Here is a 17,398-nt window from a genome sequence, read left to right as displayed (position 1 = left end):
GTCTTAATTCCCTTGTATGACAGTCTCTAGATCCATCCACATCTCTGCAAATGACCCCGTTTGTTCCTTTTTATGGCTGAGTAATACTCCATTGTATATATGTATCACATCTTCTTTATCCATTCGTTTGTCGATGGGCATTTAGGTTGCTCCCGTGACCTGGCTATTTTAAATAGTGCTGCAATGAACATTGGGGTGCATGTGTCTTGAATTATGGTTTTCTCTGGGTATATGCCCAGTAGTGGGATTGCTGGGTCATATGGTAATTCTATTCTTAGTTTTTTAAGGAACCTCCATACTGTTCTCCAGAGTGGCTGTATCAATTTACATTCCCACCAACAGTGCAAGAGGTTCCCTTTTCTCCACACCTTCTCCAGCATTTGTTGTTTGTAGATTTTCTGATAAGCCCATTCTAAATGGTGTGAGGTGGTACCTCATTGTAGTTTTGATTTGCATTTCTCTAATAATTAGTGATGTTGAGCAGCTTTTCATATGCTTCTTGGCCATCTGTATGTCTTCTTTGGAGAAATGTCTATTTAGGTCTTCTGCCCATTTTTGGATTGGGTTGTTTGTTTTTTTAATATTGAGCTACTTGATCTGTTTATATATTTTGGAGATTAATCCTTTGTCCATTGATTCGTTTGCAAATATTTTCTCCCATGCTGAGGGTTGTCTTTTCGTCTTGTTTGTAGCCTCCTTCGCTTTGCAAAAGCTTTTGAGTTTCATTAGGTCCCATTTATTTATTTTTGTTTTTATTTCCATTACTCTAGGAGGTGGGTCAAAAAGGATCTTGCTGTGATTTATGTCATAGAGTGTTCTGCCTGTGTTTTCCTCTAAGAGTTTTATAGTGTCTGGTCTTACATTTAGGTCTCTAATCCATTTTGAGTTTATTTTTGTGTATGGTATTAGGGAGTGTTCTAATTTCATTCTTTTACATGTAGCTGTCCAGTTTTCCCAGCACCACTTATTGAAGAGACTGTCTTTTCTCCATTGTATATCTTTGCCTCCTTTGTCATAGATTAGTTGATCATAGGTGCATGGGTTTCTGTCTGGGCTTTCTATCCTGTTCCATTGATCTATATTTCTGTTTTTGTGCCAGTACCATATTGTCTTGACTACTGTAGCTTTGTAGTATAGTCTGAAGTCAGGGAGTCTGATTCCTCCAGCTCCGTTTTTTTCCCTCAAGACTGCTGTGGAAAGTTTTTTTTGTGTTACAAGTTTTTCTTTGGCCAAGTATTTTTAAATTTTTAATAAATAAATTTATTTCTTTATTTATTTTTGGCTGCATTGGGTTTTCATTGCTGCACATGGGCTTTCTCTAGTTTTGGGGAGTGGGGGCTACTCTTTGCTGTGGTGCGCAGGCTTCTCATTGCAGTGACTTCTCTTGTGGAGCATGGGCTCTAGGCACATGCGCTTCAGTAATTGTGGCATGTGGGCTCAGTAGTTGTGGTGCACAGGCTTAGTTGCTCCATGGCATGTGGGATCTTCCTGGACCAGGGCTCGAACCCGTGTCCCCTGCATTGGCAGGTGGATTCTTAACCACTGAGCCACCAGGGAAGTCCCTGGCCAAGTATTTTTTATATTAAAGCTGGTAGATGGAGAATTAGACATTTACAATCATGTACAAATTCTGTTTCTCAGCTATACCTCTTATTCATTTACAAGTCTTATTTCAGTACTTTTCTGGCATAAAATTACTGTATACTTTTAAGTAGCTATGTGATAGTTAATCAAATTCATATACTGTAAATTACTGTACCATTGGCCTAATCTTGAGAGGCACAGTAGAAAATACAAGAATAGGAATCCAGACCTAGTTTCAAGTCCTAGATCTTTGGCTACTTAATCTCTTTAGTTTTACATGCTCATACCCTTTTATAATCTTTAAAATTAGGTGTATTATAATGAATGATTTTCTTTTTTTTTGGCTGTGCTGCATGGCTCGTGGTATCTTAGTTCCCTGACCAGGGATTGAACCCAGGCTCTCAGCAGTGAAAGCGTGGAGTCCTAACTACTGAACCACCAGAGAATTCGCTATAATGAACATTTTAAAGTATACATTTTTATCTGTTAATTTATGTTTTAAAAATTACTAGAAAAGATGAATAGCTTATGTTGCAGAAATGGTCATTTCTTGAAATAATCCAGATGAGTTTTAACAAAGATGTGAATTTTGAAAAATTAGTTCCTACTCTTTTTGTAGACTTCTGGACATTTTATAAAATACGTTTATTACATTATTTTATAAAAACTGTGTTTTGAATTTTACTAAACTGATTAAAATTTTTATATACTGTTTTGAGACGATAAAACTCAATTTACATTAAGATATTAGTGTGGTTTATTACCTAAGTAAGTAGTCTTCAAGAAATAGTTCTTAATTTCAGTATTTCTGAATTCAAGTGAAGGCTTGGAACTAGTTATTAATATTTAATTAATATTAATAATTAATAATTTTAGTAATCATTACTGTTAGTAGTAATAAAAAATTAAGAAACTGTTTTGTTCTCAAGGAGTTTGTATGATATGGGTAGATATGCAGGCTTTATTTCAAAAAAACAACACATAAACAAAAAAAGGGAAAAACCAACCAATCTCTTTTCCTCTGGTTGAGACTATCCTGGTTTATATCTATTCCTGACCCTTTTCAAGGCATTGAAAGTGTACTTTAAGTAACAGAATGTATTTGGTCTCTATGACAGTGAAGCAGAATAAGCTATTTAACATTTCTTTTTCAAAGACAGATTATCACAAAATTACCTAGTAATTTTTAAAAAATATATATTTATTTATTCTTTTTTGGCTGCGTTGGGCCTTCGTTGCTGTGCGCGGGCTTTCTCTAATTGCGGCGAGCGGGGGCTAGTCTTCATTGTGGTGCAGGGGCTTCTCATTGCGGTGGCTTCTCTTGTTGTGGAGCATGGGCTCTAGGCACGCAGGCTTCAGTAGCTGTGGCACGCGGGCTCAGTAGTTGTGGCTCACCGGCTCTAGAGCACAGGCTCAGTATTTGTGGTGCACGGGCTTAGTCCCTCCGTGGCATGTGGGATCTTCCCCATCCAGGGCTCAAACCTGTGTCCCCTGAATTGGCAGGCGGATTCTTAACCACTGCGCCACCAGGAAAATCCCTTAAGTAATTTTTTTATCGCTCTCGATGTTATTGTGAAGAGTAGATGATTTTCTAATGTACTTTTTCTGTAGTTCTTTGGGGTTTGTGAGTCAGTTACAGTTACACACTGTCTTATTTTGTGTACAGAACATATTAGAAGGTTGAGAAGAGATCTGAATTTTGAACTATCAGCAGAATATTTTGAGATATTATAATCTAGTTTAGTAATTTTTCCTCCATGTGCTGTTTTTCTAAATATGTTCCTAGCTCTGGCTGAATTCACAGAAGCAGATGAAGCAATGGCAGAGCTCGCAATCGCAGACAGTGTTTTCCTGTTCCTCACTGAATCCGTAGTGGTGTCAGAAAACTTCTATCAGGAGGAATTTTATATTCGTAGAATCCATAATCTCATTACAGATTTCCTGGCACTTATGCCAATGAAGGTAAGTGTAATAATGTAGGATGAGTAAAAAGTAGTAGAAGAATTTTATAAAATAATTTAAAATTGACTAATTAACCAACTTTATGTTTTGGAAACTAATAAAACCTTTTACTGTAGGCTAATATTTGGCAGTAGTTGTTATGTTACAGCTTGTGAATTAGTTTGTGATTCATGAAAATGAAATAATGTAAGACCCATTAACTGAGAACAAGCTAAAAGGAAGAAATATTTGGCATTGAGAATTGTTTGTAATGAGAAAATAATAGGCAAATGAAAATGCTTCTGTGGGGAGAAAATTATTAACTTCATGCTACCCTGGAGAATCAGTGCTAAGGTTGTCTTATTTAATGCCTTTTATACATGATTTGGAAGAGGTATAGTGGAGAATCTCCAGTTTTATAGTTTCATAGATAATTGCTTAGACTCTTAATTATAGTGTATAAATAGACCTCCACATAGATACGGGTAAAGTGATGGGTTTAAGACACTAATGCAAAGGTTGCTTTTTTTCTTTTTTCTTTTCTTCTTAATAACAGGGCCCAGGGGCCCTGCCTACCTTTAGTGAGGTTACATTTGAATAAAGTGCTCAAGCTATAACTTTGATCCAAAAAGGAGTTCTTGGAGCCATTTCAGACAGTTCCTACATAGCGTATGTTCTTTGTGCCATTTTGTGTCAAGGAAGCCATCAGAGTAGTGGCAGGAAGTAAAGGAGGGGGTAAAGTCCTATAAAACTGCCTTTTGTGTGTGTGTGCATAAAAAAAGCACCCGAAGGGTCTACACTTATAATACCAATGTGCAGTTCTGATATCATACCTACTGAAAAACATAAGGCAAATGGAAAAACTACCCAGAATGGTAGCAAACAAGGAATGAAGTGCTTACTCATGATATAATGAATCAAGTGTTCATTGAGTTTCTCCTGTATTCCAGGTAACCATGCTAGGAATTGTGAAGAAAACAAATAAGTAGGAGATTGATTCCCTGCCAGCAAAGAATATATAGTCAAGTTCAGCAGTCCCCAACCTTTTTGGCACCAGGGACTGGTTTCGTGGAAGATAAATTTTCCACGGAAGCGGGGGGAGGGGGTTGGGGGGGATGGTTCAGGCAGTAATGCGAGCGATGGGGAGAGGCAGATGAAGCTTCTCTTATTGCCCGCTGCTCACCTCCTGCTGTGCGGCCCGGTTCCTAACAGGCCACGGACCACTACTGGTCCACGGCCTGGGGGTTGGGGACCCCTGGTGTCTAGTTGGAGAAATGAGATATACACAGAAAAATACAGGTAGTAACAGTAAGTCAATGACAGGTATAGACAGTAAATTACAGTGGATTTCTTAGGCTAAGGATAGCTCACTCAGGACTGGAATAGTCAAGGAGTGTTTAACAGGTAACTTGAGACCTCATCAGCCTTGAAGGATGTGGTAGATGAACATCATAGAATTTTGGAATTGGAAGAAATCCTTTCATTTTACATTTGTGGAAATGAAGCCTTAGAAAGGGTTAAGGCTTTAACTTTTTCCTAGTTATTAGTCCAGAAGGGACTTTTACTATGGAAAGATAGTGGTCATCTGGAAAGATAAAGGCTGAGAGGAGTTTGAATAAACAAAGTCATATGTGGCTTGAATAGGGTAAACAATGAACTTATTCACACAATTTTGGGACACTAGAATTTTGTTAATAGATATAGTACTATTTAGGTTATCTATGTCTTCTTAAATGAGCTTTGAAGGTTTGTGTCTGTCAGTGAATTTGTTTCATTCCAGTTATCAAATCGATTGGCATAAAGTTATTACTAGTATTCCTAATATCATACTTTTTATGTCTGTATGATCTGTAGTGATGCTTCTTCTTTCATCCCTAATATTGGTTAATTTGTGTCTTCTCCCTTTTTTGTTAACCCGGCTAGAGATTTATCAATCTCATTGATCTCTCCAAGGAGCCAGCCTTTGGCTTTATTGATTTTCTTATATTTTCTTTCACTGTTATTGATTTCTGCTTTTATTATTTTTTTCCTCTCTGCTTGGGTTTTAATTTGCCCTAATCATTTCAGTTTTTTACCACAGAAGCTTAGATTATTGATTTGAAACCTTTATTTTTTTCTACTATGGGCATTTAATGTTATAAATTTATCTGTGATTTCTGTTTTAACTGGGTCACACAAAGTTTGATATGTTGTGTTTTCATTTTTATTCTATTTAATGTATTTTGCAGTTTTCCTTGAGACTTCTTTGATTGCTGAGTTATTTACAAGTACATTGTTTAATTAGCAAATGTTTGGGGAGCTAGTTTTGCTCATTACATGACTATAGTGGTGGTATTAGTAGTTAGTAGGTAGTACCAGGGATGCTAAATGTCCTGTAATGTTTAGAATCATCCAACCTAGTGAAGAAGTATCCTACCCAAAATGTCAGTAATTGAGAAACACTTTAGTTAAAATTAACTTATCTGTAGTGGAAAATGCATTGAAGTCTTAAGATATTATAAATTATGATTAATAATATTGCAGTAAAATTCCTAGCATATTTCTTCACATTATTAAAGTGGAATAGATATTTAAACAATATTTTTTTTTTATGTAATCACTTTTAGACAGTTGCCTGATTTTCTCATTTCATTATTATTAACCCATATAATAAATTTACCTATAAACTATATAATAAATTTAATAGGTGAAGCAGTTGAGGAATCGGGCAGATGAAGATGCTCGAATGATTCACATGAGTATGCAGATGGGCAACGAACCCCCCATTTCACTTAGAAGGGATCTGGAACAATTAATGCTCTTGGTAAGTTGTTATATTGGATGGACTATCATCTCCCTCTCTCCATTATTTTTTCCCCACCTTTGGAAAATTTCAGATCTAATATCTTAAATATACAAGTGAATTCAATAAAATTGTAAATTTTTATTTAAAAGTAATTTGAGTTACAGGCATTTTCCCACAGTCTTTGTTTACTGTTTGCAGATTGGTGAGCTATATAAAAAGAATCCTTTTAATTTGGAGCTTGCACTAGAATACTGGTGTCCCTCAGAGCCTCTTCAGACTTCCACTATCCTGGGTTCTTACCTTGGGGTGGCTCATCAGCGACCCCCTCAGCGCCAGGTGAGCTCCTAGTTTTTCTACTTTTGTACTGTAGGATGGTAACTGGAAATCTTAAAAACATGAAAAATGGTATTTCCTGCTGTTATTGCTGTTCATGCAAATGAACACTATTGTAACCTTTAGACATTTATACTTTTTCCTTTTATTTAAGGAAATTGAAACTCTTAAATTGATCTGATCATTTTGGAGTTTATATAGTCAGCCTTTTATTAGATACTAGCTATGCATCGAAGCATTAGACACAGAAAAGTGTCTAGTTTCTTTATGAGTCACTTACTTGGATTTAATTAGTATTTATTAACTTACTCTGTCCTCTATAGGCATGACAAAGAATATACATCATTCTTAGCAAGTTGAGGAAGATAGGAGAGGTAAAAATACTACAGGCTTAGAAGTTACAATTAATGACAGAATGCCTATGAGTCAGTAGATAATGTAGGAAAAAGTCCATTTTATATCCTGTAGTAACTAAAGGATGCTGTGCAGCAGCAAATCAGATGGATTGCCATATCTATCTTCATCTCTTTGGGATTTTCTGTTCTAGATGTTTTCATGCCATATAATACAATTTTCATTTATGCTAGCTAGAGTCTAAGATCAGGACCCCCCCTTTTTTTAACTGTATTTCTTACATTTATTGTTTCACTTTTTTCCATTTAAAAAGTTTTGGAGAAGGGTTTATTAAAAGTTTATAAATATTAAAAGAAATTTCCATTATGAAAATTTTCAAACATATGGAAGAGAGAATAATTATAATAAACACCCAACATCTTAATTTATTTTTATTTTTTTACAGCAAATGCCCCTTTCCATTTAATCATTTATTTATTGACTGCGTTGTGGTATGTGGGATCTTAGTTCCCAGGGATCAAACCTGTGCTCCCTGCAGTAGAAGGGTGGAGTCCTGACCACTGGACTGCCAGGGAATTTCCCCAGAAGAATTTCTTTTTTTTTTTTTGCCTTGCGACTTGTGGTCCCTTAGTTCCCCAACCAGGGATTGAACCCGGGCCCTCAGCAGTGAGAGCATGGAGTCTTAACCACTGGACCACCAGGGAATTCCCCAATATCTTAATTTAATAGCTGTTAACATCTTGCCATGTTCACTTCCACTCTTGTTATTTCTACTGCTTTTATTTTGCTGGGTTATTTTAAAGTAAATTATAGGCAGCATGACCTTTCACCTCTCACTGGTTAAGTTAAAAAAATAAGGATATTTTTTCTGTATAATCATAAAATTGTTATACCTAACAGATTTAACAATAAGTTCCAGAGATCTGTAACATTTTTCGTTCTGAGTTCCAACTAATTAGTCTGAATAATATGTTTAGTTGTTGATAATAGATTTAAGGCATAAGCAAGAGAAAAGAGAAATCTAAGAAGTAGACTTAGAGAACAGGAGTGTAGGAACATGTATTGGCCAGAACACAAAACAGAATATGTTTAGGTTACTATAAAAAGTTCTTTCAGGTTCCTAGATCTTCATACTAAATTTGACTGGGATTTAGGAACTCTGGGTTCTAAGTGTACCTTTGAATTTGCTAGTTAATTTTAAATGAGTAAATTTCTTCAGTTATTTTACATATTTAGAATGTGAGTAGTCTTACGTTTTGTGACATTACGATGTTTATAAAAATGTACTTTATGTTCACAAAGATATTCTATAATTGCATTAAATTGCTAATGACAAACTTGAAAATGTAATTTTTCATAAATAGAATACCAGATTATTTTGTCTTGGGTGGGGAGTTAAATGAGAGTACATAATTCATTTTAGTTCATATGTAGTCTTTATTAGCTAGTCCATGTTGGCTTAAAGTTAAGATATGCTTTATGTAAACTGTTGGTTTTTCCCTATTTCAGGTTGTCTTGTCAAAGTTTGTTAGGCAAATGGGTGACCTGTTGCCTCCAACTATTTATATTCCTTATTTGAAAATGCTCCAGGGATTGGCTAATGGGCCCCAGTGTGCCCACTACTGTTTTAGTCTACTCAAAGTCAATGGTAGCAGTCACGGTAAGAAAAATCTAGTTGTTGTCTAGGTTTGTTGTGACATTCAGTATCCTTCTACCTATTAAAGCATATTGGTTATATGTGCTAGGTTCTACTGGGCGTATACGTTATTTTTATAACAGAGAGAAGCCCACTGCTGGTTTTATGTATGGCGATGCTTTGATTATGGTCTCACAGACTGGAGAGTTACCATTTGCTTTATAAAATACAGTTCAGTTTAAGAAATGAGAATTAATATACATTTTTAAGAACACATCTGGTGCTCAAAGCAAAATATACACCTTTGCTACATAAGTTTGATTTATTTATCTTCATAAGTCCTTATTTTCTAAATTTCTGTTCTTACAGTTTTTCTCTCAGCCCTCTCCCAATTTCCTCACTTAATTTTCAGACTTGAGTCTGGTTACACCAAAAATAGTGCAAAAGGGAAGAGAAAGAAATATTTATTAAACACCTCTGTCAAGTAGATATTATTACTTCGTTTTTACATGTGAGGAAACTGAGGTTTAGCAAAGTTAAGTAATTTACCGAAGGTCACGAGTCACAGGGAAGCCATGATTGGAACTGAGATCTGTCTGGCTCCAAGACCTGTGTTTTGACTATTCTGTCAAGCCTTCCTTGTCTTATCTGCTCGGCTTTTGCTCTCAGTGCTTGGTATGTAATAGAGTACTGTAATTTGCAAATCTAGATTGTAGTTCTCTCTTTGGGAATTTAATTTAAGCTCAACATTTGGGAACTACTCATGGGAAAAGCAGCCTTGTATAGTTACATGACAGCACAGAGTACTGTCCTGGATTCGAAGTAGGTAACTGACATCCAAAGTAATTTACCTTTGCATTACATGGGCACCACCCAGTTTTAGTCCCAGGAATAAATTGATCCAGAGTTTAGTTTAAAGAGGGTTTCTAACCCATTTTCAACACACAGCTTATCTAGGACAAAGGCAAACAAAGTTTATTGTTTTAAATTTATTTTCTTCCTCCATTTCCAAGCAAATGCTTAGACAATTTTGAAAGGAAATTCTATGCTGTGTCTCTTTACAGTTGAAAATATTCAGGGGGCAGGCGGCAGTCCTGTTTCCTGGGAACATTTCTTTCACTCCTTGATGCTTTACCATGAACACCTCCGGAAGGATCTTCCGAGTGCAGATAGTGTCCAATACCGTCACCTTCCTTCACGTGGCATCACCCAGAAGGAGCAGGACGGGTTGATTGCTTTTTTACAGCTCACATCTACCATCATTACTTGGGTAGGTAACCCACCCACCGCATGTGAGAATGTAACTTTGTGTTCTAACACAGTGGCATTGTAAGGAGCCCCCAAGTTTCCTTATAATGCTTAAAGTTCATGAGTGATAAATTTAGCATATATATTTGGCATTCTGTTCTTTTTTTCTGTGGTTAGTATTTTATGCTATTCTGTTCTTAAGTTCTTTGTTTCTTCACCTTTAGAGGATATGGTTCTGGTAGCCCCTGCTTACTGCCATAAATGTGTATGAAAATAATAGCGTAAGCCTGAAAGAAAATAATCAGAAGGGCAAATAAGAATGAGCTGTTGGGGCTTCCCTGGTGGCGCAGTGGTTGAGAGTCCGCCTGCCGATGCAGGGGACGCGGGTTCGTGCCCCGGCCTGGGAAGATCCCACATGCCGCGGAGCGGCTGGGCTCGTGAGCCATGGCCGCTGAGCCTGCGCGTCCGGAGCCCGTGCTCTGCAAGGGGAGAGGCCACAACAGTGAGAGGCCCGCGTACTGCAAAAAAAAAAGAAAAAAAAAAAGAATGAGCTGTTGGATACACATCCTTCTAGAAGGTTTCCTAGCATAGGTGTGGATATATAGGTTCTTGTGTATATACATATATATATACACATAAAGAGTATTTTTAATTAAAAAGAAAATTTACTGAATATTTTTTCTCTCTCATATATACATATATATATATATATGTATAAAATATCTTCTTAATCCATTTATCTTTTGATGGACAGTTAGGTTGCTTCCGTATCTTGGCAATTGTAAGTAATGCTGCTATGAACATTGGGGTGCTTGTATCTTTTCAAATTAGTGTTTTTGTTTTTTTCGAGTGTATACCCAGGAGTAGAATTGTGGGGTCATATGGTAGTTCTGTTTTTAGTTTTTTGAGAACCCTCCATACTGTTTTCCACGGTGGCTGCACAATTTACATTCCCACCAACAGTGTAGGAGAGTTTCCTTTTCTCCATATTCTCGCCTTTGTGTTCTTTTTTTTAATGATAGTCATTCTGACAGAAGTGAGGTGGTATCTCACTGTTTTGATTTGCATTTCCCTGATGATTAGTGATGTTGAGCGTCTTTTCATGTGCCTGTTGGCCATCTGCATGTCATTTTTGGAGAAGTGTCTTTTCAGGACCTCTGCCCATTTTTAGTCGCGTTGTTTGTTTTTGTGATGTTGAGTTGTGTGAGCTATTTATATATTTTGGTTATTAACCCCTTATTGGTCATATCATTTACAAATATTTTCTCCCATTCAGTAGGTAGTCTTCGTTTTGTCTAGGGTTTCCTTTACTGTGCAAAAGCTTTTAAGTTTAATTAGGTCCCATTTGCTCTTCTAGTTGTTTCTTTTGTTCACTAGAGCAAAGCTAAGTTCCTTAGTCTGACATTCTCTCCAAAGGATAGGAATAGTGTCTTCTAACTTACTGGTTTTCCCAGTAATGCTAAATAGTATTAAAGGTCAAAACATAAAGTTTGTAATTATTTCTTGTTGAATTAAAATGGAGTGATACTTGATACCGTGTGTGTGTGTGTGTGTGTGTGTGTGTGTGTGTGTGTGTGTGCATGCGTGTGTGTGTATTTCCATTTTTTTCTCAGTAAAGGGCAAGGTATTTTATTCATTCATATCTAACATCGTTCCAGAAAAGATGTTAAATGCCTGTGTAAGATTTATGTGACCCTGGAAGACTTTCTCTGTTTGTATGTATTATTTTCCATTCTTAGAGCTGTCAGAGTAATTCTACAAAGGCTATCTTTTCTCCATTTTTTACACTGACTGAGCTAGTGATCTGATTTGATCTACTGGTAGAGTTCAAGCATTTGCCGTAGGCTTATCTTTGTTTTAGTTTGTATTAAGCCTATGAATACTCAGTGTAAGTGTTAGCAATTTAGATGATTACTGGTTATTTTTCTTAGCTTTTGAAAATGGAAAGTCTCTCTTGTTCTTTTCAATTCAATACTCAGAGTGAAAATGCTCGTTTGGCACTCTGTGAACATCCTCAGTGGACCCCCGTGGTGGTGATTCTGGGACTCCTGCAATGCAGTATCCCTCCTGTATTAAAGGCCGAACTACTGAAGACACTTGCAGCGTTTGGAAAATCTCCTGAAATTGCTGCTTCTCTCTGGCAGTCGTTGGAATACACTCAGGTAGTATTATGAGCTCTCTTATTTACATTATTACAGTTTGGAAGTGAGATTTGATAATATTGTACAAGCAAGTGCATCCAATTGAAACGTATAGTATACCACAAACTTCACAGATAGAAAGTTATGATTTTGGTACTAAGCATAGCGTCAGAAACTAACAGGCTTGGGTTTTTCTCTTGGATCAGCTGACAGCTTCACTGGGTTACTGGAGACTGGTTCTTCTCTTTGTTTTTCAGTGTTTGTAAGATTAATAAATTCCTCAACTCTGTCTTTGACACTAGGCTGATAGAAGCCTTCCGAAGTCATCTGTACTCATTAAATGTGGGAGATGCCTATTTGTTTTGCTGCTTCCTTCTGTGCCCTTCCTGTCTTACAGCAGACGAGTGAAGTGTCTCTATCAACTCTTATTTCTTTAGTTATAAGCCCTGTTGGAATTTTTATGTCAAGATAGAGTTATTCTATATGTGGTAAAGTAAAAAAAGGAAAATAAGAATGTGTCCTATAGAGATTTTTCTAGTAAAATGGTTAGGAGGAATATATGTTTGTCTTAGAAATAATACCACATAAGGGAGCCTATGATTCTGACACATTGGTGAAACTACTGTTTTGAAGCAGTATTCTAGTTGTTTTGTGACATACGTGTCCTGAAGATGTTAATGATACTTTATAAAAACAAAAATTAAGGGAGTTGGTGTGTGCTGGAGGCTTGGCCACTTTTAGTTTAGTGTTGATACTTCATTCTTTCATTCATGAGTGTGTCAGTACTTATTGTCCTGAGTGCTTCTTTATACCTAAGATGAAGTGTGTTTGGGTGAGGTTTCCTCTCATAAATCCTTTTAAGGTTCATTCCTGGAATATCTGAGAGGAAAGTTGCTGAAAACACATCTTGTGTGCACTTAGAAATTACCAGTTTTCTGAAGCCCAGGTAATTGGAAGTTCTCCCTGAACCTGGACACAATTGCTAATGAAAGTTCATCAGAGACTTCTCAGTTGTCATTTCTGAACGACATTGTAAGATGTAGAATGTGGTGGGTGTTGTATATGACTGTTATTGCAAAGCTGCTTCTTTTCGTTGATAAATGAGTGCTCCTAACATCTAATTCTTATTATTTTAAGGTACTGCAAACCGTAAGAGTTCCAAGCCAGAGGCAAGCTATTGGTATTGAGGTAAAGCTTTCCTTTTAGTTTAAATGCTATATTCATACATTCACATGATAAAAAGACTAAGAAAAAATATTCTTACCCTATTAGGGTTCTGTAATTTTCAACTTTAATGTATTTTCATTTGAGGGTTTTTTGTGTTGAAATAGAGATGAAACTTTTTATGAAAGAAATAAAAATACTTTTGGTTTCAGAGTTGGAAAGGCATGTTAGATGGCAGCCATCCAAACTGAAAGTTTGGTTTGAACTCAGTTTAATTAGGCTACTTGGGTCAACCCTAAAGTGAGAATTTACTTGTTCTAGTTTCTTTTCTTCTCTGTACGCTCCCTTCCTCTTTTTTAAAGAAATATTTAAGGTTTCCATTTTTAACTTTTGTGTCTTTATCTCTAAATAAAAAATGATAATATCTGTGTGGGTCTTTGGGTGTGATATTATACCGATATTAATGAGTTAATGTCTGAAAAATGGTTTGCACTTTATAGCTGATGGTTTTATGTTACCGAATTTCCTTTATTTTTCTTTGGAAGGTGGAACTAAATGAGATAGAATCCCGATGTGAAGAATACCCATTAACTCGTGCCTTTTGCCAGCTAATTAGTACCCTGGTGGAGAGCTCCTTTCCTTCTAATTTGGGCGCTGGACTGCGGCCTCCCGGCTTTGACCCTTATTTGCAGTTCCTTAGAGATTCTGTGTTTCTCCGATTCCGTACAAGAGCTTACCGGAGAGCAGCTGAAAAGGTTATGTTCAGAGAAAAACTTTTGTCTCCTTACTCATTTATTGCTGCTTTTTCTTTTATTAGAGGTACAAGATGCTATAAGCTCATTTTAGCTTTTGAAAGTTAGTAAAATTCATAGTCTTATACTGACATATCCATGGTCTGATTGGTTTATATGCATCAAAAAATAAATTAAGGCATTAAAACCAAAGCAGTGACTTTTTAGTGATCAGTAATGTAATTAATATGAAGCCATAGTCATTTAGATCCTTAATTGAACAAATTTTGACCAAAATTGAACCAAAAGTGTTACACCTTTGGCAGTTGGAAACACACTATTCTTTATTGGGATGATTTTGGTTAGGGATTGAAATAAGTTTAAACTTGCGCACTAATTTCTAATGATTAGTAGCACTTCTGGGTTGTGGAGTCTGGTTTAGTGGAAAGGCATATTGTGATTCATTAGGTATGTTTGCCGTGGAAAGCAGCTGAGGGAGCACTGACATTTATGTACATATTTGCTCTGGTTGCAGTACACTCACAACTGAGCTAAATGTATATATCAGCTTATGTAATTCTAATATTACTGTGAGGCAGGTACTATTAATATTCCCATTTTACAGATGGAGGCTTAGCAAAGTTAAGGAACTTGGTTAAGGTTCAGGACCAGGATTTGAACCTAGGACTCTGATTCCAGATCCAAGCTCATAACCACTAAGCTATGTAAGAAACCCTTCCAGGTTCTGATGTAATTCACTTTAGTCTATAATACTGTTTATTGGTTCACAGACTACCCTTGGATATATCTTGTAGGGACATTTCTGCTTTATTTTTGTTTTGTTTTTTTTTTTTTTTTGCGGTACGCGGGCCTCTCACTGCTGTGGCCTCTCCCGTTGCGGAGCACAGGCTCCGGATGCACAGGCTCAGCGGCCATGGCTCACGGGCCCAGCCGCTTCGCGCCATGTGGGATCTTCCCGTACCAGGGCACGAACCCGTGTCCCCTGCATCGGCAGGCGGACTCTCAACCACTGTGCCACCAGGGAAGCCCATGCTTTATTTTTATAGTTTGCTGTTTTTGAACCTGTTGGGTTTATTTGTTGTATTATTGACTATAAAATAATATAGTTCATGCTAATTTTGGAAATTAGGAAAATATAGAAAAATATATGAAGAAGTTATATCACCCATAATCCTGTTGCCAAGGGAAGGTTAACTATTATTCTTTTTCTTATGCATATCTACTTAAACTGAGATAATGAGCTGCATTAGCTTGTATCCCTTTTTGGCCACAAACATAGTATTATGAGGATTTTTTTCATGCTCTTAAAGATTCTTTGAAAACAGTCTTTTTAATGACTGCATAATCATTACTTGTATCTAGCATAGTTTATTTTTCATTGCCGTATCATTGGACGTAGTTTGTTTCTAATATTTAGTCCCAAATAACAAGTTTATTTTTTGTCAGTTGCCTTAGAAGTTTTGCTTCTCATGTGGTAGAAATAAACACTGAGAGGGGCATACATTTTATTGAAGCCCTAGAATTACCTTATTAACATATGTTTCCTTATTGGATGAAAACTATAACAGCAGCCATGCCTCATTAATAGAAGTCATTTCCGATGGATAATGGATGCTGATAATTGCAATCTCTTCAACAAAATGTTCTGATACTTTTTGGCATTTCTTTTAAATATTTTATTTGCCTTTTCTTACAAAGGTCATTATGACCTAAGGGTTTAGAGCTTTAGTCAGCAACTTTGTTTCCGTGTTTATTATTTTTCACCCATGCATTTCTATATTTCTAGCACTGCTGCTCTTCCCAGCTACCATTTATTTCCCCACATATTACCCTAAGAAATTTTCCCTCAATTTTGTGAATTTATTTCACTAGGAAGTCTTCTTAAGGTTTAACTTACATCTTTGTATTTTAGAACACTAGCTTCTCAAAAACAGTGCTTTGGATTGAGATAAATAACTATAAACAGAGTGTTAGATGCAGTGTGTATATTTATTAATCCTAAAATCCATTATTATGTGGTGATAAGCATTTTTCATTTAAACAAATTATTTTGAAAAATTTGGAAAATAGAGAAAAGTAAATAATTTTTAGAAAATAATTTAAAAATGATTATCCCAATTCTCAAAATCAGCCGTGATAAAATAATGTGCAGTGGAAATAATGACTAAAGTAGTATTTAAAAAACCACCATGTACAGTTACCAAACTCAGCCTCATTAAAATTCTATGCAGTGGATTTTTTAAACAGTTTAATTTTATTGTCTGTACAGTTATATATATTTTCCCTTTGGCATAAATATTTTTCCTTGTTGTTACTTAGCTTTTAAAAACATTTTAAACAAAGAGGTGATAATGAGATCATTTGGGGGAAGCCTACCAGTGATTCTTAACTTTTTTTTTTTTTTTTTTTTTTGATTCTTAACTTTGGCTAGAGCCATGAACACTGGTCTGGGAATTAGAAGTGCAGGGCTGGACCTCCAGCACGTTTGCTTCCAAGCTTTATGGTCTTGGGGATATCATTCACTGCTCTGAGCTTCACTTGCTTCACCTGCAAAATAAGTGTTGATTAAATGAGATGATTTCTCCGATCCTGTCCAGCTGAGATTCTTAGAGAAACTGAAATATTTGACACTTTGGAGAGGTGTTCAAATCTGGTGTTGCTTAATTATAAATTGACTATGGCTAGATACTGAGTTTTTTAGATTTATTAACAAAGCCCAAATATCTGCTATAGAAATGTTTCTTTTAGACTAATGCTTTTACAAATGTATTACCTTGAAAAATTAACCAATCCATTGTTCTTTAGCAAAATTAACTGGGATTTCTATATTACTTAGCATAAATAAAGTAGAAAGGGAACTTCACTCATTTTCTAGAGAAAAGTAGGAGGAATGAAAAACTTAGCAAGGTTATCACCTTGAACTGTTACTTTTATTGAAATATTTATGTTTTTCTATAGTGGGAAGTCGCTGAGGTTGTTTTGGCGGTGTTTTATAAATTGCTCGGAGATTATGAACCTCAACTTGAAGATTTTGTAGACCAGTTTGTGGAACTACAAGGTAGTTTAATTCTGTCACTTTCAAACAAGGTGTCAGCTATTTATAAACCTATTTATAATTTATAAATTATTATACATAAGCTATAAATTGTTTCTGGTTATAAGTTAACTTATAATTTTATGTTTTTTGGTGCATTGTTTAAGTCATTTTGATTGTTCTGAGCAAGATAAAATAAAGTAAAATTTCACTGAATGGAGGAGTAAGAACATTGCCTTACAGATTCTTTAGTGAGTTAACATATAACATGTGAACTAACTGCTATGTGCAGATCAGCTCTTTTGGAAATTACCACTGTATATAGTTGGTGTCACTGTCTCTAAATTGAAACTTGCCTTCATCTGTTTAGATACCATTTAATTTACAAATCTCACATATTTCATAGAAATCAAGGGTGTGACAAAA

At 35.9% G+C, this 17,398-nt stretch overlaps 1 protein-coding gene across 3 annotated transcripts in view; it reads left to right on the top strand.

Annotated features, from left to right (window-relative positions):
• NUP205 (nucleoporin 205) overlaps positions 1-17,398 on the top strand; it is an 81,092-nt gene that overhangs the window by 14,620 nt on the left and 49,074 nt on the right. For all 3 annotated transcript variants that reach the window (XR_004484549.2, XM_033432387.2, XM_004272168.3), the window contains exons 8-16: positions 3,371-3,546; positions 6,212-6,328; positions 6,509-6,646; positions 8,507-8,657; positions 9,698-9,903; positions 11,861-12,043; positions 13,160-13,210; positions 13,732-13,941; positions 16,897-16,996. Coding sequence is in view for 2 of the 3 variants with exons in the window: in XM_033432387.2 (XP_033288278.1) it covers positions 3,371-3,546; positions 6,212-6,328; positions 6,509-6,646; positions 8,507-8,657; positions 9,698-9,903; positions 11,861-12,043; positions 13,160-13,210; positions 13,732-13,941; positions 16,897-16,996 (1,332 nt within the window). In the remaining variant the exon portion in view is untranslated. The remainder of the gene's footprint in view (positions 1-3,370; positions 3,547-6,211; positions 6,329-6,508; positions 6,647-8,506; positions 8,658-9,697; positions 9,904-11,860; positions 12,044-13,159; positions 13,211-13,731; positions 13,942-16,896; positions 16,997-17,398) is intronic.

This window comes from Orcinus orca, chromosome 9 (genome assembly GCF_937001465.1).
Source record: "Orcinus orca chromosome 9, mOrcOrc1.1, whole genome shotgun sequence".
NCBI classification, from domain to species: Eukaryota; Metazoa; Chordata; class Mammalia; order Artiodactyla; family Delphinidae; genus Orcinus; species Orcinus orca.
This window is presented reverse-complemented; position numbering and strand designations above follow the sequence as displayed.